At 52.8% G+C, this 27,916-nt stretch overlaps 4 protein-coding genes across 8 annotated transcripts; 3 read left to right on the forward strand and 1 right to left on the reverse strand.

Moving 5' to 3' along the window:
* The first annotated feature begins 1,832 nt into the window (after window positions 1-1,832).
* On the forward strand, window positions 1,833-10,702 carry ARRB2 (arrestin beta 2). 4 transcript variants are annotated; one of them, XM_053911503.1, is made up of 15 exons: window positions 1,833-2,127; window positions 5,828-5,888; window positions 5,998-6,042; window positions 6,251-6,447; window positions 6,739-6,798; window positions 7,206-7,273; window positions 7,385-7,520; window positions 7,756-7,840; window positions 8,102-8,174; window positions 8,443-8,580; window positions 9,448-9,531; window positions 9,624-9,703; window positions 9,801-9,855; window positions 10,146-10,280; window positions 10,405-10,702. In XM_053911503.1, exons 1-14 carry the CDS (start codon window positions 1,957-1,959, stop codon window positions 10,237-10,239), a joined length of 1,347 nt encoding a protein of 448 aa, XP_053767478.1. In that variant the 5' UTR covers window positions 1,833-1,956; the 3' UTR covers window positions 10,240-10,280; window positions 10,405-10,702. The 4 variants fall into 4 exon arrangements, with proteins under 4 accessions (XP_053767478.1, XP_024420659.2, XP_024420657.2 ...); XM_024564889.3 differs by adding an exon at window positions 5,204-5,234 and having other exon boundaries at window positions 1,958-2,127; window positions 10,146-10,702; XM_024564891.3 differs by having other exon boundaries at window positions 10,146-10,702.
* Window positions 10,703-15,542: 4,840 nt separating this feature from the next.
* MED11 (mediator complex subunit 11) lies at window positions 15,543-17,220 on the forward strand. The gene is made up of 3 exons (XM_024564875.3): window positions 15,543-15,721; window positions 15,916-16,046; window positions 16,683-17,220. The coding sequence occupies exons 1-3, from the start codon at window positions 15,637-15,639 to the stop codon at window positions 16,818-16,820; spliced, it is 354 nt and encodes a 117-aa protein (XP_024420643.1). The 5' UTR covers window positions 15,543-15,636; the 3' UTR covers window positions 16,821-17,220.
* A 592-nt stretch (window positions 17,221-17,812) lies between these two features.
* Window positions 17,813-21,993, reverse strand: CXCL16 (C-X-C motif chemokine ligand 16). Its single transcript, XM_024565114.4, is given in 6 exon segments — window positions 17,813-17,952; window positions 17,954-17,991; window positions 18,670-19,089; window positions 20,461-20,543; window positions 20,811-20,949; window positions 21,321-21,993. Coding segments are annotated over 6 exon segments (777 nt in total). The 5' UTR covers window positions 21,388-21,993; the 3' UTR covers window positions 17,813-17,922.
* ZMYND15 (zinc finger MYND-type containing 15) lies at window positions 21,930-27,711 on the forward strand. Of its 2 annotated transcripts, none has more exons than XM_053911327.1 (14): window positions 21,930-22,057; window positions 22,527-23,133; window positions 23,583-23,817; window positions 23,906-24,061; window positions 24,302-24,462; window positions 24,985-25,137; window positions 25,469-25,549; window positions 25,699-25,815; window positions 25,929-26,017; window positions 26,105-26,203; window positions 26,368-26,521; window positions 26,606-26,664; window positions 26,896-27,093; window positions 27,401-27,711. In XM_053911327.1, exons 2-14 carry the CDS (start codon window positions 22,557-22,559, stop codon window positions 27,698-27,700), a joined length of 2,379 nt encoding a protein of 792 aa, XP_053767302.1. In that variant the 5' UTR covers window positions 21,930-22,057; window positions 22,527-22,556; the 3' UTR covers window positions 27,701-27,711. The 2 variants fall into 2 exon arrangements, with proteins under 2 accessions (XP_053767302.1, XP_024420664.2); XM_024564896.3 differs by having other exon boundaries at window positions 26,933-27,093.
* Window positions 27,712-27,916: the final 205 nt, after the last annotated feature.

Here is a 27,916-nt window from a genome sequence, read left to right on the forward strand (position 1 = left end):
TAAGTTGTCTTTCTATTAGTAATACAGTACTTTTTAATACAGTAGCCCTGGCTAGTGTAGCTCAGTGGATTGAGCGTGGGCTGCAAACCAAAGGGTAGTTGGTTCAATTCCTGGTCAGGACACATGCCTGGGTTGCAGGCCAGGTCTCCTGTAGGGGGCACACGAGAGGCAACCATACATTGATGTTTCCCTCTCCTTCTCCTTCCCTTCCCCTCTCTCTAAAAATGAATAAATAAAATCTTTTAAAAATATATAGTAGTTTTCATTCCATGTAGAACACTTAGCCTTTCAGTTCCAAAACCACTCGAGATATGTAATAATGAAAATCTCATTACCTTCTGGTCATGATGCTTTAACAAAAGTGATTCACGAGTCTAAAAGAAGTGTTTAAATCTCGAAAGAGGTGAAGAGAGAACTTAGAAGGTGGTGATAGAACTGAAGTGTGGGGAGTGGCAGCTGGTGGCTAGGCCTGTGTCTGAACATTAAAGATGATCTCAGAAACTGTCTTGTGGGCATGTTAGTTTTTGTTGCGTACAAAAGTGGAGGGGTAGTGTGAAGTTGGTTCATTTGGGGAAGATAGGGGGAGTATGGAAAAAGAGATGGAAGAAGAAGAAATACTGTAGCTCCTTAAATCTGAAATGTCAGCCATCCATCATCCTTCCCAAGTCCGGTCAGTTTTGCCCTAGAAATGACTCTTCAGCCTGTCACCTTGCCCCCTTCCACACTATGGGTCATCATCTCTCCTTGACTAATTTTAGTCTACAACAGCCTGGCCACACTCCCTCCACCCTCCACATTGTCCAGAATTATCTTCATACAAATCTCATTATGCCACTCCTTTGCTTAAAAAACCACTGGGTCCATGTGTCCTCCTCCAAAGAAGGGCCTCAGTCTCATTCCTTTACCTGCTGTACAAAATCTTTCAGACTCTGTTCCAGTCTCCTCCTCAGCCTTATTTCTCCTGCTGTCTTACCCCACAAACACTTCAGAGCAGGATGTGCCTCGCCTTTCTCTCTCTTTGGAATACCCTTTCTCAACTTCTACCCACCATTCAGAAGGATCGTCCTCAAATGTTCCCTTCTCTGGACAGCCTACACTCCTTCCACCCCCACCCCAGCAAAATGCTTATAGTTGCTTTGTCTTCTGGGTCATACCTCCATTATAGCATTATATCATAATACCTATTTATGTGTCTCCTCAAGTATACTAGGATGGCAGGGCCCATGTTCATTCCTGTCCGTTGATTCTTGCCATAGCAATGTAAGTGGCTGGCACAAAATAGGTAGGCATGGGTGGATGGATGAATGTTAGCCGCAATGAGTAGAGAGATGAGTAGTAGTCAAAAGAAATTAGGCAAAGTAACCTTGGAAAGATTAAACACAGACACCAGGGGGAGCTGACACACCACAATACAGAAGCGAGGGCCGGCCACAAAAGGGGCAAGCACTGGGGTGAGAGGGTGAGCTGTGCGCACCAAAGCAACCATCCCTCAACTGGAACTGCTCACCCACGTGTGCATCCCCTCACCCTCCTTCGCAGACAGTGCTTGAGCTCATTCTACATCCCCCACCGCCTCCATCACCCCCCACCGCTTCCACCACCCCACTACCCCCAACGCCACCAACGCTACTGAGCAGCAAACAAAGGGGAGGGGACCCCTGCAAGGTTCTGGATGCAGAGAGCCAATCACAGGGCTCTAATGTCCCGAAGGCGGGAGCCTTCGTTTAAGGGGGTCCAATCAGTTCCTAAGGGGGGTGAGGGAGGGCGGAGAAATGGGCAAGAAGAGCAGGGAGTTGGGAAGGGTCCGCGAGTGGTGTAGGACGCGGAGGGGGCGGGGCCGGAGCCAATCACTGTGTCTGTGAGGGAAGGGCGGGTTGCGCGGCGGCGGCGCGATCTGGGCTGACGCATCTGGCCCCGGTTCCCCAGGACCCAGGACGGGGGAGGTGGCGGGTGGAGATGGGGAGGCCTGAAGGGGAGGGGGAAGAAGAGAAGGAGCAGAGAGCGCGCGTGCGCAGTGGCTTGGGGAGGAGCAGGGACCTAGCTTCGGACTGGGAGGCAGCGAGCAAGCCTTCGACCCGGCGGGCGGGCGGCGGGCGCGTGCACGATGGGGGAGAAACCCGGGACCAGGTAAGGGATATGGGGCCACGCGGCGGGACGTGGGCTGCGGATCTGGGCGGGTGCTTGGACGGTTTCTAGACAAGGACACCAGGGAGAGAATCGGGAGCCGGACGCCTGGGTCCCTGGGGGGCGGCCATCTGGGGCCGCACGCCTGGATCCTCGAGGATAATGAGGGGGACGCAAGCCAGGTTCCCTGCAGAAAGCTAGTGCTGAAAGGGAACAGGAAACCGGCTTCTGGGTTCACTCAGGGATGTGGGGGCCGGACGACTGAGTTCTCCCATGCAGGCTGCGATGCAGGGGCGGAGGAAGGAAGAGCAGGTGGCTGGTCCCAAGGGGTAGAGTATGGGCAGGCTGGATGCCAGAAGAGGGATCCACCATAGACTGGTGCTTAGCCACTAGAAAACCTCCTGTTTAATACCCCACAGGCAGTAAGGCTGCCCCCACCTGTCCCACGGGCTGGGGAGCTCCGCTTCCAAACTTCTGCCTTCCCCGGGGTTGCTAGGAGCAACAGCCTCATCTTGAAGGAGCAGGGTGCTTGGCAGCCCTCCCTGAGTCTGGGCCTTACCCCTCTTCCCGCGGATGAGGGGAGGAGGTATCTGCCCTGGGCACACCATCCGCTCCCCGGATGTTTTATGTGTAATCGAGGCTCCTTCCTTACACTGGCACCCCGAGTTCTCTTTTTTGGTCTCTAGCACAATCCACTTCCTGTTGTGACCCAACATCCTCAAGGGGGCTGTGGGTGAATGCCTGAGTCCCTTGGGAGCAGGAGCAAAATAGGAAAAATTGGGGCTGTACGCCTCTATCCAGAGGGGATCAAGGATGGGGGCCTGGTCCTGAGCATCACTTGTTCTGCAAAACATTATCATATCAGACCCACCACTCCCCACCCATTGGGAAGGAGAACCCAGGTTTCTGTGCACCAAGTTGACCAGTATTGGAGAGAGATGATCACAGGAAGAATTGGTGTCCTGGATTTGAGGTTAAACAACCCAGAGAAAGGGGAAGTCGCTGACTTGAGGGAGGCCCCCAATTTCCGTTAAGTGGTTCAGAGAGGGGGAAGGATGGACCAAAGGGGGATTGCTGACTTGGCACAATTCCCCCTTACTCCTATCAGATTCTGGGCCACAGGAAATAAAGAGAATAGCAGGAAGTGTGAGGTGGCATCTGCTTCTGTGCACCCCCTCCCCTCACGTTCTGCCTCCTTGGCCAGTCTCGGTATACACATGCTGCTTCTGCCTAGCCTAGCCTAGCAGGATCCAGAGGGCAGGTGCCCTGCAGCTGCTCCTGGGCAATTACCACAAAGCAATACTCCACTTGGCACTCTGATTGTGGATGCTGCAGCCCTCTACCAGGGCTCCTAATAGGAAGAAACACTGGGCCAAAGAGGAAAGCAGAAGCAAAGGGGAGGGAGAGCTGAATGATGCCATAGCAATCAGAAGGACAGTAGGTGGGGTGCTTATTCTAGCTGCCATCATATCAATGTTTACTCTCCTCTATTGGATGGGGATACCCAGGGATCTCCATAGCCTTTGCCCAATGGCCTTGGATAGCTTAGCTTGGCCTTCTGGGAAGAAGGAGCAAGTGAAGTTATAGCAGAAACAGGTGGTAGGGTTGGAGGAAGGATGGGCCAGTTGGCAGGATTTCATTTGCTTCTATCTGGGGACCGTACCCAGAGATCACTGCTGAGGCAGAGTGGATTGGGAATGGATTGTAAGGTGGTGCAGCAAAGAACAAGCCCACAAGTGGCCAGAGCATTGGAGTTGCCAGATACTTCGCAATTCTTCCAGCAGTGAGTGGAGTACAGGCTTAGATTGTTTCAGCAATTAGGAATTGAATCCCTTTCAATTCAACAAACTTAACCTTAATTACAGAGGCAGGGGAGTTTAATAGTTTGGTGACTAAGAACGTGGACTCGGAGCCAGACCTCCTCTGTTTGTCTACCATTTACACTGTGACCTTAGGCAAAATACTTGACCTCTTCTGTGCCTCAGTTGCCTCACTTATAAAATAGGGATAGTGGGATCTCCATCGTTGTGTTATTTTTTTTTCTTTAAAGATTTTATTTACTTACTTTTAGAGAGAGGGGAAGGGAAGAAGAGAGGGAGAGAAACATCAATGTGTGAGAGGTTACCTCTCACATGTCCCCAGCTGGGGACCTGACCCACAACCCAGGCATGTGCCCTGACTAGAAATCAAACTGGCAACCTTGTGGCTCGCAGGCCAGCACTCAGTCCACTGAGCTTGTTATGAAGAGTATTAAATAGCACATGAAACACTTCAAACAGTGCTGGGTGTACAGTACGCACCCAGTAAACGTTAGCATTATCATCGGCATACGGCTGGCACTGTGCTAGGCTGCCTTCGTGAATAAGGCCTCTGATGCTCACAGTCTGCCTAGTGCAGCAGACAGTACACAGCTAACTGCCCTTGTGTGGCATCACACCACGAATAAAACATTAAAAAAAAAAGGAATGACCAGGGTCTGGGCTTGATCCACTTTTTAAAGGAGATGATATCGGAGCTGGACCTTGAAAGACAAGCAGGCTTTTAAGCTCCTGAGATCATAGATGGGGAGAGTTGGAGGTTAATGGAGTAGGGCCACAGTTAGGTAGTGCCTATAGTAGAAACCATTTTAGAGGCAAAGGCCAAGGTCATACTGTTTCAGGTACTCCAGCTGTGTTTGGAGCTGGAGACCAGAGAAGATGGAAAGCAGGTTAGGTCTTATACAGACAACACTGCAACTTGCCCATTCAGGTCCCCATGGGGGAGGTCCTCTGGGAAGAGCCAGGGTGGTTCCTGTGGCAACCAGTGACCATTGCCATGGCAGGGGAACTAGTAAGGGTGGAGGGAGTTGCCATGACAACCAGCTTTGAGGGGCTGCCAAGTTGGGAATATTAAGGACCTGTGGTTACCTTTCTTTCTTGGGAAAAAGTGGGAGGGGGTAGGCCTGGACCAAGCCCCAAAGCCTCCAGGCAGGAACCCTGGGTGAGCTCTGCTTCTCAGGCTGGGGAGGGACAAGGTCCTAGTGCCCAGGTCCCTGCTGAGTCTGAGGGAGGCAGTGGGGTTTCCCTTTCTGTTTTGTTAGGGTCTTCAAGAAGTCAAGCCCTAACTGCAAGGTGAGTCTCCCACAGAGCTTCTCTTCCTGACCCTCCCTGGGCCCTGACAGGGCCTAGCCTGCCCCTAGACGATCCCCAACCCCTAGCTGCCCACTTCCTGTGACAGCTAAGAGCCAACTTCCTTCCCTCCAGAAGCCCCTTGCCACAAAGGCTGCTCCACCTGAGCCAGCCACAGGGCTGGGTGGGGACAAGCCTGGATCCCTAAGCAAGACCAAGGGGGAGGAGCCAGAAGCCCACACCTATCCCTCTTAGGAACCAACCCAGGGTGCCTGGGGCTAGGAACAGTTAACAGCTCCCAGGCTGTGGCCTGTTTACTGCAGAGCCCCTCTCTAACTGGCTGTGACCTACAAACCCACACAGACTTCCGATTGGTGTGCTGAGGTGTGAAAAGATATTAGAGAGGCTAAAAAGCCTCAGAGTTGGGCAGTCTGTGAAGCCCCACCACATTCCCCTTCCAGCCCTACTGGGAGGAAACCAGGAGAAATCCTGGACACCCCAGCCTGGGAAGACCAGGGGCAGGGCAGCCCGTGTGAGGCACTGATGCCCTACCACCCTCCTGCCCAATCTTCCCTGTGACCCCTCTCCATCCTCAGCTCACTGTGTACTTGGGCAAGCGGGACTTTGTAGATCACCTGGACAAAGTGGATCCTGTAGGTAAGTGTGCCCAGGAAGGGGCATCCCGTCCCCCGAGAGGAGAAGTTCCTAGACCCAGGAACAGAGGAGAGGCCCTCACAGGAAATGAGCTCATATGTCCCTTTCCTAGATGGTGTGGTGCTTGTGGACCCTGACTACTTGAAGGACCGTAAAGGTACTGGCCCCCAACTCCAGCGGCCCAAGGGGAGGTGGGGAAGTGAAATGGGCTGGCACTGAGACCAGAGATGTGGAGGGCTGAGGCGGAAGCCAGGTGTAGGATTCAGACCAGTCTCCTGCTGCCAAGGAGAAGCAGCTGCTGCTAGGCACTGGGGGGACTCGAGAAGGGGAGCTCCTGACCACCCCACCTTGCCCTCCCTTGCCAGTGTTTGTGACCCTCACCTGCGCCTTCCGCTATGGCCGCGAAGACCTGGATGTGCTGGGCTTATCCTTCCGCAAAGACCTGTTCATCGCCACCTACCAGGCCTTCCCCCCAGTGCCCAACCCGCCCCGGCCCCCCACCCGCCTGCAGGACCGGCTGCTGAGGAAGCTGGGCCAGCATGCCCACCCCTTTTTTTTCACAGTGAGGATGCCTCCCCACCCTCTGCAGGGCAAGGGGTCTGGGACTCTGTTTGGGGGGTGAAGCACCTGTTATGAGCTGATCTGGGAGAAACAGTAAGGAGGGACCCTAGACCCACCTCCCCACGCGGTCACCCTGCATTCAGGAAGCCCTTCTCTCTCTGCCTCCTTCCTGAGGTTCCTTCCTTTTCCTTCCTCATCCCCAGGTCTTCTTCTCCAGCCTCTAATATTGAGGCTGGGAGGAAGACTTGGGGGCTTAAAGAGGAACTGAAGTCTCCCCTTTCCTCTGCCACAGATACCCCAAAATCTACCCTGCTCTGTCACCCTGCAGCCAGGCCCAGAGGACACAGGGAAGGTACTGGAGAAATGGTTCTGAGGACTCATGGGACAGAGTAGGGTCTAGCAGGCCCATGAGATGAGGGTGGGCTGCCAAGAAGCCAGGGTGGGATGAAGGATAGGGTAATCTTCCCAGGGAGTGTGGGGTGTGCATGGGACAGTCACTGCTCACATGTGACCCTGCTTCTTGGTCTTGACCTGCACTGCATATGCCTGGGTATAAGGGCTCATCTTGACACAGCCAAAACAAAGCCTCTGCCAGGTGCCAGGCCTTAAGCAGGCAGAGGGGGAAGGGCCAGGCCCTATGCTCCTCTGACCAGGATGGGGCAAGCGTCCCGCCCCAAGACTGAGGAAAGAGGGAAGGAAGGGAGTGGCGGCGGTGGCAGGGGCCTTGTGTAAGACCTGGCCTTTTCTCCCCTTCCCGAGGCCTGCGGGGTAGACTTTGAGATTCGAGCCTTCTGTGCCAAATCACTAGAAGAGAAAAGCCACAAAAGGTGAAACCCCTGTGGTTTGCCCATTCCGTCCCAGCTCCCAGGAGCCCTAGTCCCTGTGGGAGGTGGAAGTGGGTGTTCGGGTATCTGAGGTCTGACCCCTCTCACTCCCAGGAATTCTGTGCGTCTGGTGATCCGAAAGGTGCAGTTTGCCCCAGAGAAACCCGGCCCCCAGCCTTCAGCTGAAACCACACGCCACTTCCTCATGTCTGACCGGTCCCTGCACCTTGAGGCTTCCCTGGACAAAGAGGTGTGTGAGAGGGTGGTGCAGGTGCTCCAGCGCAGGTCCGACCCTGGGGGCAGGGTGAAGCCACGTGTCAAGATGGCATCTTTAGAGGAGGCTGTCTTAGCTACTGTGGAGAGTTGCTGTGGGCTTAGGGTTAGAGGGAAGAAGCCAAGCAATATGTTTGTGTTGGGGGCACACTGGTAAGGACTGGGACCAGTGAAAACAGAACCGATTAACCTGACCCTCCTCCCCTCCAAAGCTGTACTACCACGGGGAGCCCATCAGTGTCAATGTGCACGTCACCAACAACTCCACCAAGACTGTCAAGAAGATCAAAGTCTCTGGTAGGAGGAGGGAGTTGGGAGGGGATCTTAGCGGGGAGGGAGTTGCTACACACGAGGCTTCTGGCATGATCTCAACCCAAGAACATACCCAGTGTGGGAGACCCACCGGGGCTCAAAGAATTCATGTAGGCTGTCCCAGAATGAGGTGGACACCAGGCGTTTGCTGCCGCGGAGGGGGGCAGGGTGTGGGCCCGGGGCGGTCACCTGCCCCACCGTCTGGAGTGGGGCAGTAGTCTTCACTGCCCCCGCCCCGCCCCACAGTGAGACAGTACGCCGACATCTGCCTCTTCAGCACCGCCCAGTACAAGTGTCCCGTGGCTCAGATCGAACAAGAGTGAGTATCACAATGGCACTGGGCCCCAACCACAAGGGAGGAGAGCGGGCCTGGAAGGACATGAGGTGGGGGTGGAATTCTTCCTGAACCATCTCCACCTTCAAGGATATTCCCAGCCAATGGCTCTGAGCTGTTCATTTTCTTGGGCAGGTTGAGCCAGAACCTACTCCCTTGTGACGTGTGGCCAGGGAAGGGGCTAGTGACGGGGACACACTCTGCCCTTCGCCCAGCCCGGCCCCTCCAACAGTCTTGTCCCCACCCCCTCCAGTGACCAGGTATCTGCCAGTTCCACGTTCTGCAAGGTGTACACCGTAACCCCGCTGCTCAGCGACAACCGGGAGAAGCGTGGTCTTGCCCTGGATGGGAAGCTCAAGCATGAGGACACCAACCTGGCTTCCAGCACCATGTGAGGGTGGGGCTGAATGTGGGTGAGGGGCTCTCCTGCAGCCCAGGAGACATTCACTCCACACCAGCTGTGTGCCAGGCACTGTGCTAGGTGCCAAGGTGCTATCAGTGAATAGAAGAGACAAAAAGCCTCTTACGTTCTGGGGAGGGAGGCTAGACAAATCATGTATGTAGTATGTTTAGTGACCAGTGTTAAGGAGAAAAAGTAAGGGAGAGAAGGGAGAAAGAGAGAGGGGCAGGGTGTGTTAATGTTCAATAAGGTGGCCAGGGAAGACATAATCTGGAGGTGAATTTCAAGTAAGGACCCAAAGGAAGTAGGCAGTCTGGACGTGCAGGAACGGTGTTCCAGGCAGAGAGAGCTGCAAACACAAAGGCCCAGAGAGGTGCTGGAGGCCGGTGTGTCTGAGGAAGTTCGAGGAGGCCGCTGCTGGCTCCTGCAGTGCCATTGTGCCTTTGGGCAGCAGCAGCCCTGGGGTAAGAGCTTCACAAAGTAAGGGCTGAGCTTCACCCCCACTGACGCCTTTGTTCAGGGTACACCCTGCAGGACCACACAGAGAAGGCCTACAGGCCAGCATGGTGAGAATGAACTACCAGGACAAGAGTAGCAGGTGGGGCGGAGGGCTGATGGCGAGCAAGACAGTGCAGGGCCGTAAGGCCACAAGGACTTCAGCTTTTATCGTGAGAGAGATGAGAAGCCACGGGAGGTTCCTGCACAGAGGTTTGGCATGGGGTGCTCCCACTGCACAGCCTGTGCTGCTGGAGCCCTGGGAGCTGTGGTGGATCCTGCCCAGGGTCCTGATGGGAGCCCTAAGTCTGGGCTAAGGTGCAGGGCCATGGGCCATGATCCAGCTTCTCCTCCCAATTGCAGCGTGAAAGAGGGTGCCAACAAGGAGGTGCTTGGGATCCTGGTGTCATACAGGGTCAAGGTGAAGCTGGTGGTGTCTCGCGGCGGGTGAGTGTGTTGGGCAGCCCGGGGTGGGGCCTGCAGTGGTTCCATCCAGCTCTGTATTGCCATGTTCTCATGCTGCCTCTCTCCCGCCCCAGGGATGTCTCAGTGGAGCTGCCTTTTGTTCTTATGCACCCCAAGCCCCATGACCACATCACCATCCCCAGACCTCAGTCAGGTAAGCACACCACCCACCCCAAGTCCCCAAAGGCAGGGCCATTGGAGAAAAGCTGGTCTTCCCAGCGCCCGTCCACCCACTTTCCTCCTCCCCTCAGCTGCTCCTGAAACAGATGCCCCTGTGGACACCAACCTCATTGAATTTGATACCAAGTAAGAGCCTCATCCCCTCCCTTCCTACCTTTGACTCTTGGATAAAGATTCCTGTTAATGTTCAAATCTACCCACCCCCACCCCCATTTTTTTCTTTTGGGGGAGGGACTCTTGAAGCATCAAATCAAGATGACAGCCTTGTGAGCTGCCTCTTACCGCCCCTTCTTTGTGCCTTCCTGCAAATACCTCCAGTCCCACTGCCACTCTAACACCTCGGTCTGTGGAGGGAAGTGGGAAGTTGAGATGAGGGTCTGAAGCCCTCGCCTCACCCCCTCCTTTCCACCACCAAGCTATGCCACAGATGACGACATCGTATTTGAGGACTTTGCCCGGCTTCGGCTAAAGGGGATGAAGGATGATGACTATGACGACCAGTTCTGCTAGGAAGGGGGGCTGGAAGAAGGGAGTGGATGGTGCTGGGAGAGGTAGGGGCAGGACCAAAATTCCCACTGTCACTGGGGAGTGGGTCCCTGCCTCTTTTCCCTTCCTCTCTACCCAGCAGCTTCCTCAACCCACCCCTTCCCTCCTTTCCTCTCCCGTCCCCACCAGATACGCACTGGACCTCTCTCTTGTTGAACATGGGCATTAAATTTTTGACTACAGCTGTGCTTCCCCAACCTGCCAATGGGTGGCAAGCTGTGTTCATACCTAAACTTTTTGGAGGGGGACACTGAAAAGAGGAGTGATAGTAGGAAAAGGGGGAAGAAAGAACTGCCACGTTCAACCTCACACCAACACTCCCTCTTGTCACTGTCTGCCTCCCATTCCTTCAAGCTGAGACCCCTTGCAGGGGAAAGGCCACTTCTTTGTTTCTGAGCATAAAGAATAAACCTTTTAGTAGGCATGAGTGTGTGTGTGTGTTTGCTATGTAGTGTTTGAGGAATGTGCTCATCCATGAGTCTGCTAGCTTGTGCGTGAGGACCGAATCTCCTCTCTACCCACATGGCACAATAAATGTTTATTGAATGACTGGGCTGTACCTGTGTTCCAAGGTAAACGTCAAAACTTAATTTGGGCAGTCCAATGTTCAAGGGTACAGTTTGGAAAAGCCACAAAGTATAGACTGTTCCTTGTTGCGGCCCACACACATGATCACATGGTGACCTGTTCTGACCTAGTGTATCCGTTTCCACTGCTCCTGCTTGTGCAAGCAGTCCATTCCTGGGGCTCAATGGGACGTAGCTGCAGCCTCATCAGACAGAGGTCACACAGCGTCTCCGTGGAGTCTGGCACTTGCATTCTAACACAGAAGCCATGGCTTTAGGCAGCCAGAGTCATGATGCTACGGGCAAGTCTGAGGAGCTACATCCAACTGCTGCTCTTTGGCTGTTCCTCAGAGGCTCCCTGAGGCTTGGCCAAAGCCCCAGGCCAAGCTGGAGGGAGTTGGTAACGTGCCACCAGCATTCCTCACCTCCACACCCATCCCCACTCCTGTGCCCCAGACTTTTACTATTTAAGGCTCATTCATTCATTCCATGAACAGTCTTGATTTTAAGTCCCTTTTATGTGCCAGACATAATATAGGGAATAGCAGTGACCAAAACAAACATTAAATCATTCCTTAATTAACTACAGTATCTGTGCCTGGAAGGAGAAGTACAGGAGCTATGAGAACATGTGACATGGAATTCTGACCCAGGCTGGGGTTTGGGGAAGATCGCCCTCAAGGAAGTGACCTTTGAGCATTGAAACAAACTTTGAGGAGTTCCAGCATTCCAGGCAACAGCAACACTACGTGTGAAGGCAGAAAGGAATAGCTTATTTCAGGGCTGAAAGAGGCCAGAGGTACTTCGACAAAGATAGTCATGGGCAAAGTAGCTCCAGATGAGGCTGGTAAGGCAGATGAGACAGCCCATACAAGCCTATTACAGGTCATGACATCAAATCATCATTTACCCACAGGCTTTAAGTGCTGCCAAAATGCCAATGAGCTTGCTTACCCTTCCACAGTAGCAGCCTACCCTGCCCAGCCTGGTCTTTTTCACACAGAGGAACGGCCAGCATCCCTCTGACTCCCACGAACCTGCTCCTTGATCTCTGGGCTCAGCCAATGGATCTCAAACTTTTTTGGGTGAGTCAGAATCCTCTGGGATGCAAGATAAAGACAGAGTCTCAGGCTCTGCCTTCCCAGGTTCCAATGCAGTAGTCCCACAAGAATGTATGAAATTTGGATTCTAAATTAGCACACACTTGGAAAACCAGTGCTTTTTTCTCCTGGGTTTTTATGTTTTTAAGGTAGTAAAAAATATGCTCATAATTAAAAAAAAAAATTCAAACAGTAAACAGTGAAAAGAAGGCTCCCTCCTGCCGCTGATTCCCAGCCTCCCATTTCTCATTTCCAGAGGCAACCACTAGCATGTCTGATATTCTTCCAAAGATATTCTTCTCCAGACTCAGTCGTACTCATGCATTTCCCTTATTTTAAACACATAGCATACTATGAACACTCTTCTGCACCTTGCTTTTTTCCTTTTAATGATGTTGCTAGGAGAGCATTCCTTTAACAACCCATAGATCTACCTCAATCTATTAAAATGCCGCATAGCTTTCCATTGCCTAGATGTTATTTTTACTAATTTATTATCAATGGACATGAAGAATGTCCACTCTTTTGCTAATTCAAACAGTAGTGCAATTATCTTTAAGATATGTCCTTTTGCCCATGTAAAGTATATCTGTAGGGTAAATTCTTAAAAGTAGAGTTGTGGGGTAAAGACAGCATATTTTTGATCACTGCCAATAAAGCAGGTGACATGTGACATCATCCTTACTTCAGTTTGCAATTTTTTGTTTAGGAGTAAAAACTAACTTCTTGTTTAGGAGTGAGGATAAAACAGATTTACTGGGTTGATGTTGTGACCCAGTGGTCGCTGGCGCCAATTCAATGCCAACAGGAATCCCCAACTTGGGGTGGGGTGAAGAAGGAAACGTCATTCAGCGCAGAACAGCTCAATTGTTATACATCGCAGCTGTAGAATGCCACGGCTGTGGAGAGGCCATGGGGCCAGGGCTAGACTGCTCCGCTCTGCTCTTGAGGAAACGCCCTCAGTGTTTCAGCTCCAGCCAGGGAAATGGAGAGGGACAGTGAACTGGAGGTGAGCTGACTTATATAGACGGAAGTTCCCACCCTGGTCCCTGATTGGTCAGTCCTCTTGCAAATAAGGACTCCAAATTGTCACAATTTGATCGTCCAGATACTGTCCTGACTGGTCAGAGTGGAGATGCTCTGATTGTTTGGTAAAGAAGCTGATGGAAGATACAGCTGCTCAGCTCCAGCTGGACGGGGAAAGCCTTAGTCCTATGGTTGAAACAGGATTCCCAGCACTCCTTTGTAAGGGCTGGTTCAGATGGCAGAAACCCAGGCGGTTCAGTGCAGCGGCAGGTAGTACAGTGCAGACTTCTCCCTGAAGTGCAGTTTGCATGAGAGGCCCCTGTGTGGAAACAGCTGCTAGGCTCTGGGGGTGGGGGTGGGGTTTTTGTTTTAATTTGAGCCCAGTTAGCCACCAGAAGCCCTTCTTAGTAGATATCTTCTTTCTCAGGATCCACAATGTTATCTTCTTAATGTACTCTAAAAGCTCTTTATATAGTAAAGAAATTAGCGCTTTGTCATAAATTTTGCAAATATTTTCCCCACTTTGTTGTCTTTGAATTTGTTTTGTTTTTTAACTGAGGTCAAATTCATATAACATTAAGTTAACCATTTTAAAGTGTACAATTCAGTAGCATTTAGTATATTCACAATGTTGTGCAACCACCACTTACAGTTTCAAAGTATTTTATTTCTGCTATTTTTAATAATGTATGTTTTTTTCTTTTAATGTAGTCTATTATAATTGTTTTCTCATGGCTTATTTATTTATAACAAAGCTCCTGACTCTCTGCTTCCTCACAATTTGACACTTCCTTTTCTTTCCACATTAAGTTCAAGATCGTCATATCAGTATCTCATCAGCACCCTCAACTCCTTTCACAACACCTGCTCTCAAACCCCACCCTTGCCATGTGTCAACTACCACCCTGCTCTTCCCCACCCCAACACTGGGCTGTGAGCACTGCCAGAAAAAAAAAAGTCACACAACATATTTATTCATTCATTAAGCAAATATTTGTGAACACATCCTAGGTGCCAACACTGTGCTAAATACGATTTTGGGACCACTACAAACTCATGGCCGCAACAGGGCCCTCAATACCGGACAACCCTTTGTCTCACTCCATGACTTTGCTCACCTCCCTCTGCTGCTCCCATCTCGCTCATTAATTTTCCAAACCTTCCTCCAGTTCATAGTGACTCCTTCTGTTTTTCAGAGATTAAGCTATGAGGAATGAATGATTTCAACTTCCCACCTTCTACCAACAAACACTGATAACTACACTAATTCTCCCAGACAACCAAGGTTAAGATGGCTTCTCCAGTTCCAAGCTAATCCTTCCACCTGTGCCCAGGTCACTCCCCTCCTCCTCTTTCTTCTCCCCCCACCCCCCTCTCTTCAACCTCTGCCTCTCTCTCTCGGTTCTTCCTTCATGGTAAATAAACCCACTACAGAAAGGAAGGGAGGGAGGGATGCAGGAAGGTGAGAGGGAAAAATGAAGGAAAGAAACCAAAGAAAAAGACATTTCTCCATGCTTAATTCTTTCACAGTAAAATGTATTTCTAGTCCCCCTCACTTTTTAAAAAAGATTTTATGTATTTATTTTTAGAGAGGGGAAGAAAGGGGGAAACATCAATGTGTGGTTGCCTCTGGCGCGCCCCCTACTGGGGAATCTGGTCCGCAACCCAGGCATGTGCCCCGACTAGGAATGAACCCTGTGACCCTTGAGTCTGCAGGCCAGCGCTCACAATCCACTGAGCCACACCAGCCAGGGCACAAACCTTTTCCTGATGTGTCCTCCCACACGAGTCTCACCAGTCACACCTAACCACCACCACACTCCATTCACTCCAAACTGAACCCCTTGCTGTACTTTAGATTTGCTAGACCTCTTCAAGCACCATACGCTTGCCTGTGCCAGTTCCCTTTTCCTCAACCAGGTATAGACACCTGGTTACCCTGAAGAATCGGTTCAAGCTGCACCTCCTCCCAGAATTCTTTCTCTATGCTCCTGGTGATACACCTTGGGCATATCTCTAACAAAACGCCTATCCCACTGTCATGGGCGTGCCCATCTCATTCACCTCAGTATCCCGTGCCCACCGCATAATAGAAAACCAGAAAGGGGAAAAGGCCGAAATAAGCCTGATTCTGAGAATATACTGATGGTATTTCAGCTGGGCTCCTGCAGAGGAGCAAGCGTTAGGGCTAATAACATTAACACTCACCAAATTAAGCTTTCCCCAGACCCCAACAGACGGCGGAGCCCGGTGAGCACACAGAGAGGTTCCAGGGCTGTGTAGTCTGGAGGAATACCCCAGAACTCCCCTCCCATTATCATCACCTAACACCAGCAGACGCTTAATAAGTTCTTGTATAAGAAATTAACTATAGACCATAAGACAGTGTCGTGAAGGGGGACTGGTCAGTAGAGCCTCTGGCTACAGAACGTTGCCACACTGTCTCTTACACAGGTAGTCCCGTGGCAGTGACGCAGCCCTGGGCATGCGCAAAACTCCCTGAGAATTATCGTCCACCAGGTGACGGAGAAAGGCGAGGCTGCGCTGATCATCCTGGGAATTGTAGTGCCGCCTAGAGAGTGCTCTCTCCGCAGGCGCAAACGACCGTCCCTTCCGGGTTCCAGCGTCGCGTTTCACAAAAGAAAATCCCTTCGTTTTCCAGAGTGACAATGGCAACCTACAGTCTGGCAAACGAGCGACTCCGCGCCCTGGAAGACATCGAACGGGAAATCGGCGCGATTCTTCAAAATGCAGGTTGGGGATACGACGGCCGGAAGGCAGAGAGTGTGGGAGAGCCGTGAGCACCAGCGCCAATCCGAGAATTGGAGCGGGGTTGGGGAGGGATCCTACGAGCTAGCGCTGCGGGTGCCGGAGTTGGAGGGGCTGGCCCGTGGGCGGGGCTCCACTGGCGCTCTCTGAGTAGCCCAGCCCCCTGTCTTCCCGGGCAGGTACCGTAATTTTGGAACTTTCGAAGGAAAAAACCAACGAGCGGCTGCTAGACCGGCAAGCGGCGGCATTCACGGCGTCGGTGCAACATGTAGAGGCGGAGCTATCGGCCCAGATCCGTTACCTAACCCAGGTGGGTGGGTGGTAGGAGGTGCAGTGCGCCCACCCAGCTGTCTGCCTTAGCCTTAGCTTTCAGAGGGCCCAGGTAAAGCCTTGGCCTTGGGTGCCAGGCAGAACCGGGCCGCCCAAACTGGCACCAGGCTGGATGACCCTGTCAGGACCCCTTTTTTCCAGGGCCGGTTTCTTCCTCTTAAAGGATAGAAAGGTGGGGCTTAGTTCACTGGGCTTCATCTTATGGGCCACTAGATGAGGAAGGCTTTGGAGAGGGCTTGTAAACAATCCCCAAACCACAGGACTTTGCCCCTAGAAACTTGACCTGACCTCAGGAGCACGAAACCCTAGATGGCTACATCCTGAGAAAAAGGACAGGATTGAGAGGGTTCTGAAGTCATTATAATAGCAACCACCATTCACCAAAATTTCACAATGTGCCACTCTCCATTATCTTATTTAATCGTACAGCTCTAGGAATTAGTTACTGTCACCCCCATTTTCCAGATGAGGTTAACAGAAGTTACCCTAGGTCATTCAGATACCATGTGGCATAATGGATTCAAACTCAGGGAAGAAATGAGACGAAATCTGATGCCCTGTTGGGGAGATGGACAAGGGAGGGGGTGCTTCATTGACCAGTTGAAATGTCCTGTAGGTGGCCACAGGGCAGCCCCATGAGGGCTCCAGCTATTCTTCAAGGAAGGACTGTCAGATGGCCCTGAAGCGAGTGGACTATGCTCGCCTAAAGCTCAGTGATGTGGCCCGAACCTGTGAGCAGATGCTGGAAAACTAAGCCAAGTAGGTGGAGAGACAGCTTGGAACAAGACCACCACCTGCGCCCCTGAACAGAACCTGGAGACCTGCAGAATGAGGAGCACAGGCTGCCATGCATGCCCTGTTGCTCAGAATATATGAGGACAGTGAGGTAAAAGGTGGGAACTGAGAAATTTGAAGACCAAGCCTGCCCACAGCTCTGCCCTGGTTCCTGCAGCAGGGTGCTGCTGTTCTGCATGCACTTCACAGAAGTGCTAAAAAGCTCAGACAGGAGACAGAGATTCAGACACCCAACCCACTTCCTTATGTATTTCATGTCCTTGTCCCAGGCTTCCACAGACTTCTACATTCTTCTTCATTGGGAGAGATAAAACAAGAACTAAGGGTTTTAATAATAAAAACAGTAACAACAAAAACAATGAGCTCAGACTATCACTGGGGCATATGTGGGTGACTCAAGGGATTGAGGAAGTAAAACCAGCCTGTATGGCGGCTGCTGAGGGAGAGTGGGAAAGCCCAGGCCTTAAGTGTGGGGTCAGGAGAGGAAGCAGGAGTGGGCTGAAGTTGGTATAGTATGAAGGGAAACTTTGGGGGATGGGAACAGGAACATCAGCAAAGAAGCTGAAGCCAGGAATCATGGTAAAGGGGCATGAAGCCAATGTATACAGAAAAAAGAGTCAATAATTATACAAATAATTTTTAGTAAAAAAGAGTATACATACAGAATTTGTCCAGAATTTTACAAGGTTAAAAGTGGAATTAGCCCTGGCTGGTGTAGCTTAGTGGATTGAGCGCAGACCTGCAAACCAAAGAGTCACCAGTTCGATTCCCAGTCAGGACACATGCCTGGGTTGCAGGCCAGGTCCCCAGTGGGGACATGTGAGGGGCAACCACACATTGATGTTTCTCTCCCTCTCTTTCTCCTTCCCTTCCCCTCTCTCTAATATAAATAAATCTTTTTTTTTTAAAGTGGAATTACACTTATAGGGGGAAAAAAAAAGCAGAAGAAAGTCTGAGAGAGCAGTGGCTAGTTGTTTATATACAGAGTGCTTACCATGTACCAGAGAGATTGTTTAAATATACAATTCAATGTACATGATACTTAATCATAATTTCTGTCCTCACAGGCTTCCATTCTTAGCCCAAGTGTTGGGAGTCTGGTGCCACAGGTGTATATTGAAGCTGCAAATCTGGAAAAGATAAATTGAGAGATGCGCTCTGAGATCAAGAGAAGTTGGGGTGGGGGTGGTGATAACTGGGGTGGAGTGGAGAATCAGACTCCAAAACATTTAACCATACAACCTGGTACACAGTAGGTGCTCAATAAAGATGTGTGGCCCTGGCTGGTGTGGCTCAGTGGATTGAGCACTGGCCTGCGAACCAAAGGATAGCAGGTTCGATTCCCAGTCTAGGGCACATGCCTGGGTTGCCAGCCAGGTCCCCAGTACGGGGCGCACAAAAGGCAACCACACATTGATATGTCTCTCCCTCTCTTCTTCCTTCCCCTCTGTCTAAAAATAAATTAATAAAATCTTAAAAAAAAAAACCCTAAAGGTTTGTGAATTAAATGGATAGTTCCTACTTTCCATAGCTTCATCTCCCACTAGCCTGCTCTAGCTGACTTCTTGATGTTTCTCCAAGCACTGCCTGGCTTTCGAAGGCTAAGCACTGGTCCCTGGACCCATGGTGGCTTCCCTTCTTATTCTGTAGTCTGGCTAACTCTTCTCTTGTGACCTATGGTCCATGATGCAAATAACTTGCATATTTGCCTGCCTGGGGTGGGTTTCCAGCTACCTAGAAGCTACTGGGGTCAGGATGCCTGCCAGGGAGACCAGCCCCTAATGGAGGGGTTCGGAGTTCTGGGGTACCTGGAGAGCACTGCGGCGACTTCTTATTCTTCCTCTTACACACCACATAGAGGAGGGCTGCAGTGAGGATGAAGCTGACGGCCAAGAGGGACAGCACTGGCACCATGGCAGGTGTCTCAGCTGTAGGACCCACATTTTCTTCCAATCGCTTCTTGTTCTGCCCAGCCTCAGGCCTAGCCTCCAGACTGTGGCCCACAGAGGAAGTAGTGGTTTCATCGGCGTGAATGAGCTTTTTGTCCAAAAACAGCGCTCCTCCTGGACGGGTGGGCTGCTGGGTAGCCTGCAAGGTGGGTGGCAGGTACGTCTGGGCAGAGGTTCCTGTGACTGCAGGTGCTCTTTCTGTGGACTCAGGAACCTGGCTGCTGGGGGGAGGTAAATGCTCCTGGTGGGCCACTCCCCCAGAGTAAGCATGTCCACATTCTGGAGAGGCAAGAAGCAAGGAATCAGGGATGTGAGGGGACACAATGAGGAAGTAGATAGAGGGAAGGTCATGAGTCAAGGAGAACATCAAGGGAATAGCTGAAGATCAGGAGAGCAAGGCAGGGGTTGAGGTGAAAGGTGGAGAAGAAAGTGAGCCAACCACAACATGAAATCACTGGAACAAGCATGTATTCTGACCTCGGAAATCAAGAGATCTGGGTTGGAACCCTGGCTCTGCTACAAAGTAGTTGTGTGACCTTGCCCCTTGTCTCTTAACCTCTCAGGGACTCATTTGTTTCAGCTGTGAAGCGGGAATAATTTTAGTACCAAGGGCCAGGGTAGTTAGGAGGATTAAATGAGATGAGGCAAGGTCTGTGAAGCCCAGAGGGCAGGAGGCTTACAACTGAGGCTACACAAGACAAATTCAGGTAGGACGTGAAAACCATTTTGTATTTTAATGGCTGTGTGTTTATTTTAGGAGAAAAATACAACCAGTGCATTAAATTTGTGACTTCACAGATATAAATGCTTAGGACAAGTTGCTATTTAGGTTTTTCAAAAGTGGCTTGTGCACACTTAGGGTTTATTCATTTCATTGTGTGTAAATTTTACCTCAAAAGAAAAAAGTAACAAAACAATATTGAATTCTACTTAATAATATGCATGCTGAAATGTTTGAGGGTATAGTCATGCCGTCAACTTACTTGTAAATGCATCAAAAAAAGTAAGGTGATTGATGATAGAGGATGGATAGATGGATGAATGTACAGTAAAGCAAATATAGTTAAAGTGCTGTAAACTCAATATTGTAAAATATATTTGCTTTATTATGTATACATATAAAGTATGTAAAATATAAACAAAAATCATACATTGTAGAATCTAGGTGGTGGGTATATGAATGTCTGTTCAATTCTCTTCACTTTTGTATACTGTATGTCTTCAAACTTCCATGAAGGAATGGGGAACAAAACTAGCGCCCTGAGCCCTGGCAGCGGAATAGCCCAGTTGGTCAGACCACTGTCCCGATACCAGTCAGGACTCATACAAGAAGCAACCAATAATTGCATAAATCTGTCTGTCTCTCTCTTCCCTTCCTCTCTCTCTCTAAAACTCAATACATTAAAAAAAATGCCTTGATTTCAATAAAAATATTAAGCAAATAATAGCACAGGATGAACTGGCAACAAATCATGAAAGGGGTGGTGAATGATGTTTGGTAAACAGGGCCTTCAGTGAAAGTATTTTGGCCAGTATCAGAATAGGAATGTGGGGTGTCACAGGGAAAAGACCTAAGGCAAGGGAAATTGTAAGGTGGAGACACGGTAACCCCTGAACACGGAGCCTGGAGGGGAGGAGGAAAGCTCTCACCTTTGCGCTCAAAGCAGCTGATCAATTCAATCACCCACGGGTCTCTGCTGCCCCCACACACAATCCCGCGAGGTAGGGAGAACCTTATGAGGAAGAACCTGGTCTCAGCTTTGTGAGGGTGCCCCCCACTTTCCCAGCTCTTTCCTCATTCCAAACAGGTGAGGTCACCCCCAACTGGGAAATTCCCCAGGAAGATTGAAGAGGTTAAGTATAAGAATTAAGGCAAACATAACCCAGAAAAGGGGTAGGTCCTCCCAGAAGCAGTTAAAGTTTGACCAGAGAGAGTCCTGGAGGCCCCTGACACGGAGGGATTTGGCAGGTGCTGCCGTCTAGGGGGTGGGTGAGATTACCTGACAAAGGAACCACACTGATTATAGTGTTTCAGTCGTTTTCGGAAATATTTCACTAGTTGAGCCGTTGGAGGGTCATTGGAAGGGATCCTTTCACCACAGCGACAACTTCCAGTGCTGCTGCCCTCGTTGCCACCGCCTGAGCGGGACAGAGGTGGTCAGGCACTGGTTCCCAGGCCAAGGTGCTCCGCAAGCTGTTACTCATCCTCCAGCCCACTGCCCCATGGCAGCCTCTCCCGTAGACTCCGGGCCTGATTCCCAGGCTCAATCCACACATCATATCCCCAAACTCGTTCATAATCCCAGCTGTACCCAGGTGTCCTCCAGCCTGACCCCACCTCCAGGCAGCTGGCCCTCTCCCTGCCCCGGCTGCCGTGGGGATCCTGGAACGCCTGACTCCCCATTTATTCAACTCAATCCCGAGGCCCTTAGCGCCCCACCCTCACACACAGACCCATTCCCCTTCCCCCCGAGTCCAGGATCTGAGCCCCAGCCTTGCCCCTGACGAACCTGGCAGAGTCAGCACCGCTAGCAGGAGGAGGAGAGCGAGGAACTGGGGTGCCCGGTCCCTCCTCATCGCGGGGCCACCTGGCCCAGTCTGGCTCCCTGAGAGGCGGAGAGTGACAGCGGCTGGTTTCTCTAAGGCTGTCGCTTCTTTCCCCTGCTCTGCCTGAGATTCTGGGAGAGACAGAGGCCGCGGGAGCCCGAACCCGGCCTAGACCGGCGGGAGGTGGCTCACCGTCCTCCTCCCTCCCGGCGCTCGCAGCTCTGGAACCGACAGCACCTCGACTCCCCGCGCGGACTCCCTCCTCCCACGCCGGGAAACCCCCAAAGGCGGAGCTCCTTCGCCCTCGTCCCCTGCGGCACTGGAGCCTTCGTCCACCGTTGACCAAATGTCCGAAGAAAGAGAAAACTGGCGCTGCGGCGAGGCCGGGCAGGCGGGCAGCGACCAGACGGGCTGATTCGGCGCCGTTTAGAGTCGCCAGCCCGCCCGTCCACTCTCCCACTCCAGGTCGCCCACGGGACGTCCACAGGGGAGTCTGCACCCCGCCTCCAAGACTCTTTCACTTCCCTGGCGCGGTCCTGGCGCAGCTGGGTCGTCACATGGCCGGGGGAGGCGAGCAGGGGAGTCCGCGTGCTCAGCCGCGCTGACACTGGCCTGAACCTCCGGGACACACGCTGCCAACTCACGAGGAGCGGGCGGTGGGCTCCGCAGCCCTGACGTCACGCCCGCCCCCACCCCCGAGGTATTTACCTTCGAAAAGTGGTGGCGGCTGCAGGTACCGGAGTAGTGGAACTGCCGGAGTAGGTCTCCTGGGGCTCACGACCACACCTATCCAAGCTGAAGGGATGCTCTGGCTCCTCCTGTTCCCTCCTCCCACACCCCACGGACGGACCCACAATTCTTCCCCCCCTTGCCAAACCCTTCCTGATAGTATTAGCCCTCCCTCATCTCTATCCCAACTCAAACCCTACTTTTGAGGTTTGAGCCTCAAATACCATCTCACTCCTGAGTCCATCTTTAACCCTAATGGTCCTCTTTCAAGCGTAGCCCCCATTCCCATCCCTGGATTCCCATCTTCAGCCTTGAAAACGTTATTCTCAGCTTCTAACTCTTATCTGCACAGCCTTAAACCCAGCCTCCCGCATTTTGTGACCGAGCCCCAAATTCTCACCACCATACTCTCCCTCACCATAATCCCTTCCTCTGCTTAGTCTGAGCCCAGGCCCAGTGCCCCCGAAGACATGGAGTTTGTGTCTGGATACCGAGATGAGTTCCTTGATTTCACTGCCCTCCTCTTTGGCTGGTTCCGAAAGTTCGTGGCAGAGCGTGGGGCTGTGGAGACCAGCCTTGAGGGACGCTGGCAACAGCTGGAGGCACAGATCAGAAGGCTGCCCCAGGACCCTGCCCTTTGGGTGCTCCATGTCCTGCCCAACCGTAGTGTGGGCATCAGCCTGGGGAGAGGGGCAGAGCCAGGTCCTGGACCAGGCCTGGGGGCTGGCTGGCTGCTGGGAGATGAGCCCCCACTCCACCTTCGAGACCTAAGCCCCTATGTCAGCTTTGTCAGTTTGGAGGAAGCAGAGGAAGGGGAAGAGGATGAGGAAGAGGAAGAAAATGGAGAGGATAATGCAAGCACAGAGAAGGTAGAACCAGAGGAGGATGGGGAGCCATCCCATGGAAGCAGGGAGTCCCCCCAGGAAGCAAATCCTCCAGGGGAGCCAGAGGAGGCCGAGCAGGAGGCAGGAGGTGCTGAGGATGGCTGCCAAGAGGACAGGGCAGAAGACAGAACCGGGCTGGAGAGGAGGAAGGGACGGAAAAGTGGTAAGAACCTAGGGCTGGCCCTGCCCTTAGCCCCTGCTCAGACACACTCCCTCTCTGAAGTCCTACTTGCCACTCAGACCCCAGCTAGGAGTCACAAACAAAAGGGTGCCTTTAGGTCAGTCTGGTCTGAAAAGATGTTTTCATTGTCCCACATTGTTTTTGTTTTTAAATTTGAGCCAACATTTAAACATTGGAAGTAAAAAAAAACTCCTCAAGTGTGGAGTTACACCCTCTTAAGAAAAACTGAAGTTCTGACAGCAGGCCCACATTTCTGCACGGCAGCAAATGCTGGTACTGTGAAGCAGCTGACCCTTGAGATGAGGCACGCCCTCTCTACCTAGTCCCCCTTACTTAGTTTACTTTGCCTGGCCTCTGGAGGCATTTGGATTTGGTACCCCTGACCCTGATCATCTTTGCTACACCGCCCACCTCCGACTCTTCTTCTCCAGAGGCTGCCCCCCTGCATCTTTCCTGCCTCTTACTGGTGACCGATGAGCATGGCACCATCTTGGGCATTGACCTGCTAATGGAAGGAGCCCAGAGGAGTGCAGGCAAGGGCTCAGAGACAGAGAACCTGGCTCCTCGGGCCTATGCTCTCCTCTGCCACAGCATGGCCTGCCCCATGGGCTCTGGAGACCCTCGAAAGCCCCGACAGCTTACTGTGGGAGATGCCCAGCTACATCGGTAGGGAAATCTGGTATCTGAGGGTAGGAAGGCCTAGGGGGCCTGGACTTCTGAACCCCATAGCCTAATGCCCTGACCACCCCCACAGAAAGCTGGAGAGTCTGATCCCAAGGCTGGGAGTGAAATTGGCCAAGACCCCAATGAGGACATGGGGTCCCCAGCCAGGCTTCACCTTTGCCTCCCTTCGGGCTCGAACCTGCCATGTTTGTCACAAGCACAGCTTTGAAGTGAAGCTGACACCCTGGTGAGCAGCCCACAAAGATGGAGTAAGAGAAAGGAAGACCCAACAGTCAGGCAAACAGAGAGAAAGCAGGCTGGTGGGGGACTCTGCAGACAGACAGAGTGGAGGACAGGGAAATAAGATGAAAACAACAAGCTGTTACTGGCAGAGAGGATACAAACAGAGCGAGTGACGTGTGGGCAGCAGCAGGGTGGCCAGTGGGCAGACAGGACTCACAGACATCAACACTCCCTGTGACCCCAGCCCCCAGTGTAGTGCTGTCTTGTACTGTGGAGAGGCCTGTCTCCGGGCCGACTGGCGGCGATGCCCAGATGACGTGAGCCACAGATTTTGGTGCCCGAGGCTTGCAGCCTTCATGGAGCGAACAGGGGAACTGGCAACTCTGCCTTTCACCTACACTGCAGGTACCATAAGGAAGTCAGGATGAGGAGGAGGAACTGGGACCCCGTCTTTGTGTCTGGTGCCTGGGTATCAGGGCACAGGGTCCTGGAGGTTAAGTGCCTGAGGCTGGAGTCTGGATCCCTGGAATAAGGCCTGGGTTCTGGGTATTTTGGGCTGGAAACTAGACCCCCTGAGGCTGGAGACAGGGTCTCTGGAGCTAAGAACTCAGCACCCGGGTCCCTGAGAGAGCTTAGGGGATTTGGAACTATGAATTCAAACACTTGCTTCCCAGCTCCACCACTAACGGGTGACCTTAAGCAAATCACTATATTTCTTAGTGCCTTAGTTTCCTCATTTGTAAAATGGGGATACTAATTAATGTTTCCAGGGAATTGTTACGAGAATTCTGTAGGCTGGATGCCCACTACACTGTAGACACTCGGAAATGTTCACTGTCTCTAGCACCCCACTCGCACCCAGGGTGAGGAGAGCTAAAGTCCGGGACCCTAGCCACCAAGCCCTCAGCCCTTCTCCTCCTTCTCCAGAGGTGACCAGTGAAACCTTCAATAAGGAGGCCTTCCTGGCCTCACGGGGTCTCACTCGTGGCTACTGGACCCAGATCAGCATGCTGATTCCAGGCCCAGGCACCCCCAGGCACCCCCGGGGCAGCACTCCATCTCTCGGCCTTCTTCTCAATGGTGCGTGGGACTTCTCTTCAGGTGTGGGCTTCTCAGACTAGGGGAAAGGAGGGGAGAGAATAAAGTTGTCTGAGTCCCAGGTCACCCCACCATATACACGCTGAACCTTACCACTACTACCAGGACCATTTCAGTCTTTTTCCTAACCTTCTAAATCACTGCTGCCCTCCCCATCCAGAAACTGCATCCCTAGGCAACTCCCTCCCCCCCTTCCTCTTGCTGCAGTTCCAGGTCCTCTCAAGTAATACAGCTCCTTTGGAAGGGAGAGGGAAACATGCCAGCTGGGGGTCTCCCTGACACCGGGCTCCTCTTCTTTCTTTCCTCCTCTCAGGAGATCCCTACCAGCTTCTGCAGGGGGATGGGCCTGCCCTGATGCCTCCTGTGCCTCCAGATCCACCCAGGGGCCTCTTGGGTGAGCTGGAGGGGCCCTGTAGGAACTAGAGATAGGGACAGGGACTGGAGAGCCAGCAGTCTGGGTGGCTGAGATAAAGGGGACTATTAGACTGGAGGTGTTGGGACCCAGACCTGGGGCCAGGTCCCCCAGTAACGCGCTCTTCCCAGGCTCGTGGCAGGATTACTACGCATGGCGGGGCCTCAGCTTGGACTCCCCCATGGCTGTGCTTCTCACCTACCCACTGACTGTGTACTACGTCATCACCCACCTGGTGCCCCAGTCTTGTAAGGAGAGCGAACGCAGGGGGAGTGCATGAAGAGGGGCAACAGGGAGCTGGTAGGGGACAGGAGGGAAGGGGAGGGAGACCATATCCTTAAATGGCTAGCTTCTCACACAGTCCCTGAGCTCAACATCCAGAACAAACAGTCACTGAAAATCCATGTGGTGGAGGCCGGGAAGGAGTTTGACCTTGTCATGGTGTTTTGGGTAAGTCCCTCCAGGCCCAGAAGTTGGACATTGGGGTGTGAAAGTAGATGCAGGGTGGGACCTAGATCTGTCCTCTCTGTCCTATAGGAGCTCTTGGTCTTGCTCCCCCACGTGGCCTTGGAACTACAGTTTGTGGGTGATGGCCTGCCCCCAGAGAGTGACCAGCAGCATTTTACACTGCAGAGGGTGAGGGCTGAGGGGGACCCTGCTCTTCAGCCCGGGTCCTCCTATGGTCCTCCTTATTGGAACTTGCCCTTCTGCACCCTCCTCCCCTCTCCTCTGTCCTGCCTGATGCATCCTCCAGTACCCTAACTTCCAGCGGTTTCTCCACCCCACTCTTGGCTCCCCAGGATGGCCCTGAAGTATCTGTCCGTCCTGGTTCTGGGGTATCAGCAAGGCTCAGCTCTGGAACTAAGGAGAAGGGGGGCCGAAGGGACTTGCAGATCAAAGTGTCTGCACGTCCCTACCACCTGCTCCAGGGGCCCAAGCCTGACTTGGTTATTGGTAAGAACCTGGGGTAGGAGTGGGAGAAGGTGGGACAAGAAAACCATGGGAGCCAGCTTCTCCCTGCTCTCCTCTGGTCCACAGGATTCAACTCTGGCTTTGGTCTCAAGGACACTTGGCTGAGCTCACTGCCCCGGTTACAGGTGGGCAAGGGGCAAGAGGGAACTTCTCTCACCTGCTGCCCAGTCCCTCCTCCTTTCCTGAAAGTCTCTGCTTCTCCATCATCTCTGTGTTCCACAGCCCTGGGGGCCGCCCATGGGTCCTCGTGCCCCTCCCTGCGTCTACCTTGAACCTCTCCTCCATCCCGGTCTATCTGGGTCCTCAGTTTCCAACCCAGTCTACAACCCTTGCTGCTCGGGGGTCCCTGGGGGAAGGAGCCTGAGAGTGACCGAGGCCCGGCCCCCACCCCAGTCCCTCCGAGTGCCGGCCTTCTTCACCGAGAGCAGCGAGTATGGCTGCGTGATGGACGACCAGACCATGGCAGTGGCCACCGGAGGGGGCACCAGCCCTCCACAGCCCAACCCCTTCCGCTCCCCCTTTCGTCTCAGAGCCGCCGACAACTGCATGCCCTGGTAAGGGCCCGCCACCCTCCCTATTGCCCCCCACCAACGGCCCTTAACTTCTTCCTCCCTAGCTGCGCATCCTCAAAGGCCCACCCCTACCCTCGTCTCTGCTCTCCTGGGACCCTCCTTGCCTCAAACCTACAACCTGCCTTTTCTGCCCTGACTACTCACCACGCCCCTGGCGGGTCTCAACAACCCCAACACACCCCTCTTGAGGTCCAACTCACAAAATCTCTCCAACTCCCCGCCCACCCCAAAGACTCGGCTTCCCCCAGGCTGGTGGGAATCCGCCCCTGACGGCGCCACGCCCCCTCAGGTACTGCAACGCCTTCATCTTCCACCTGGTCTACAAGCCTCCGCAGGGCAGCGGGGCCCGCCCGGCGCCCGGGCCCGGGCCCGGGCCTCCGGCCCCAACTCCCGCTCCTCCCGCCCCCGCCCCGGCCCGAAGGCGCCGAGGAGAAAAGAAACCTGGGCGGGGGTCCCGCCGGCGGAGGTGAGGGCTGAGAGGCAGCAGCCCGCCTCCCCCCGCAACTCCCCCAGCAGGCCCCGGAAAGGGACACAAAACACGCAAGGCCGAGGGGGAGGGCGGTCGGCAGAACACGGAAAAGGTAAATAAAATTGCTTGTTGGAAACCACTGAGTCAAATGCTCATAACTGGGTCACTAAACGGGGAGGGGAGAAAATATTTCGGGATGACATTTTCCTCCAGCTTCTTGCAGCCCCTCGGTGGCTGACTCCTCTCATGCTTGAGACTCTGAACCTCCTTGGTAACCCCCAAACTTCTCCTAGTGTATATGTAGGTAAATCATTTCCCCACCCCTGCAGCCCTCAG

This window comes from Desmodus rotundus, chromosome 9, assembly GCF_022682495.2.
Source record: "Desmodus rotundus isolate HL8 chromosome 9, HLdesRot8A.1, whole genome shotgun sequence".
In the NCBI taxonomy this organism is placed as follows: domain Eukaryota; kingdom Metazoa; phylum Chordata; class Mammalia; order Chiroptera; family Phyllostomidae; genus Desmodus; species Desmodus rotundus.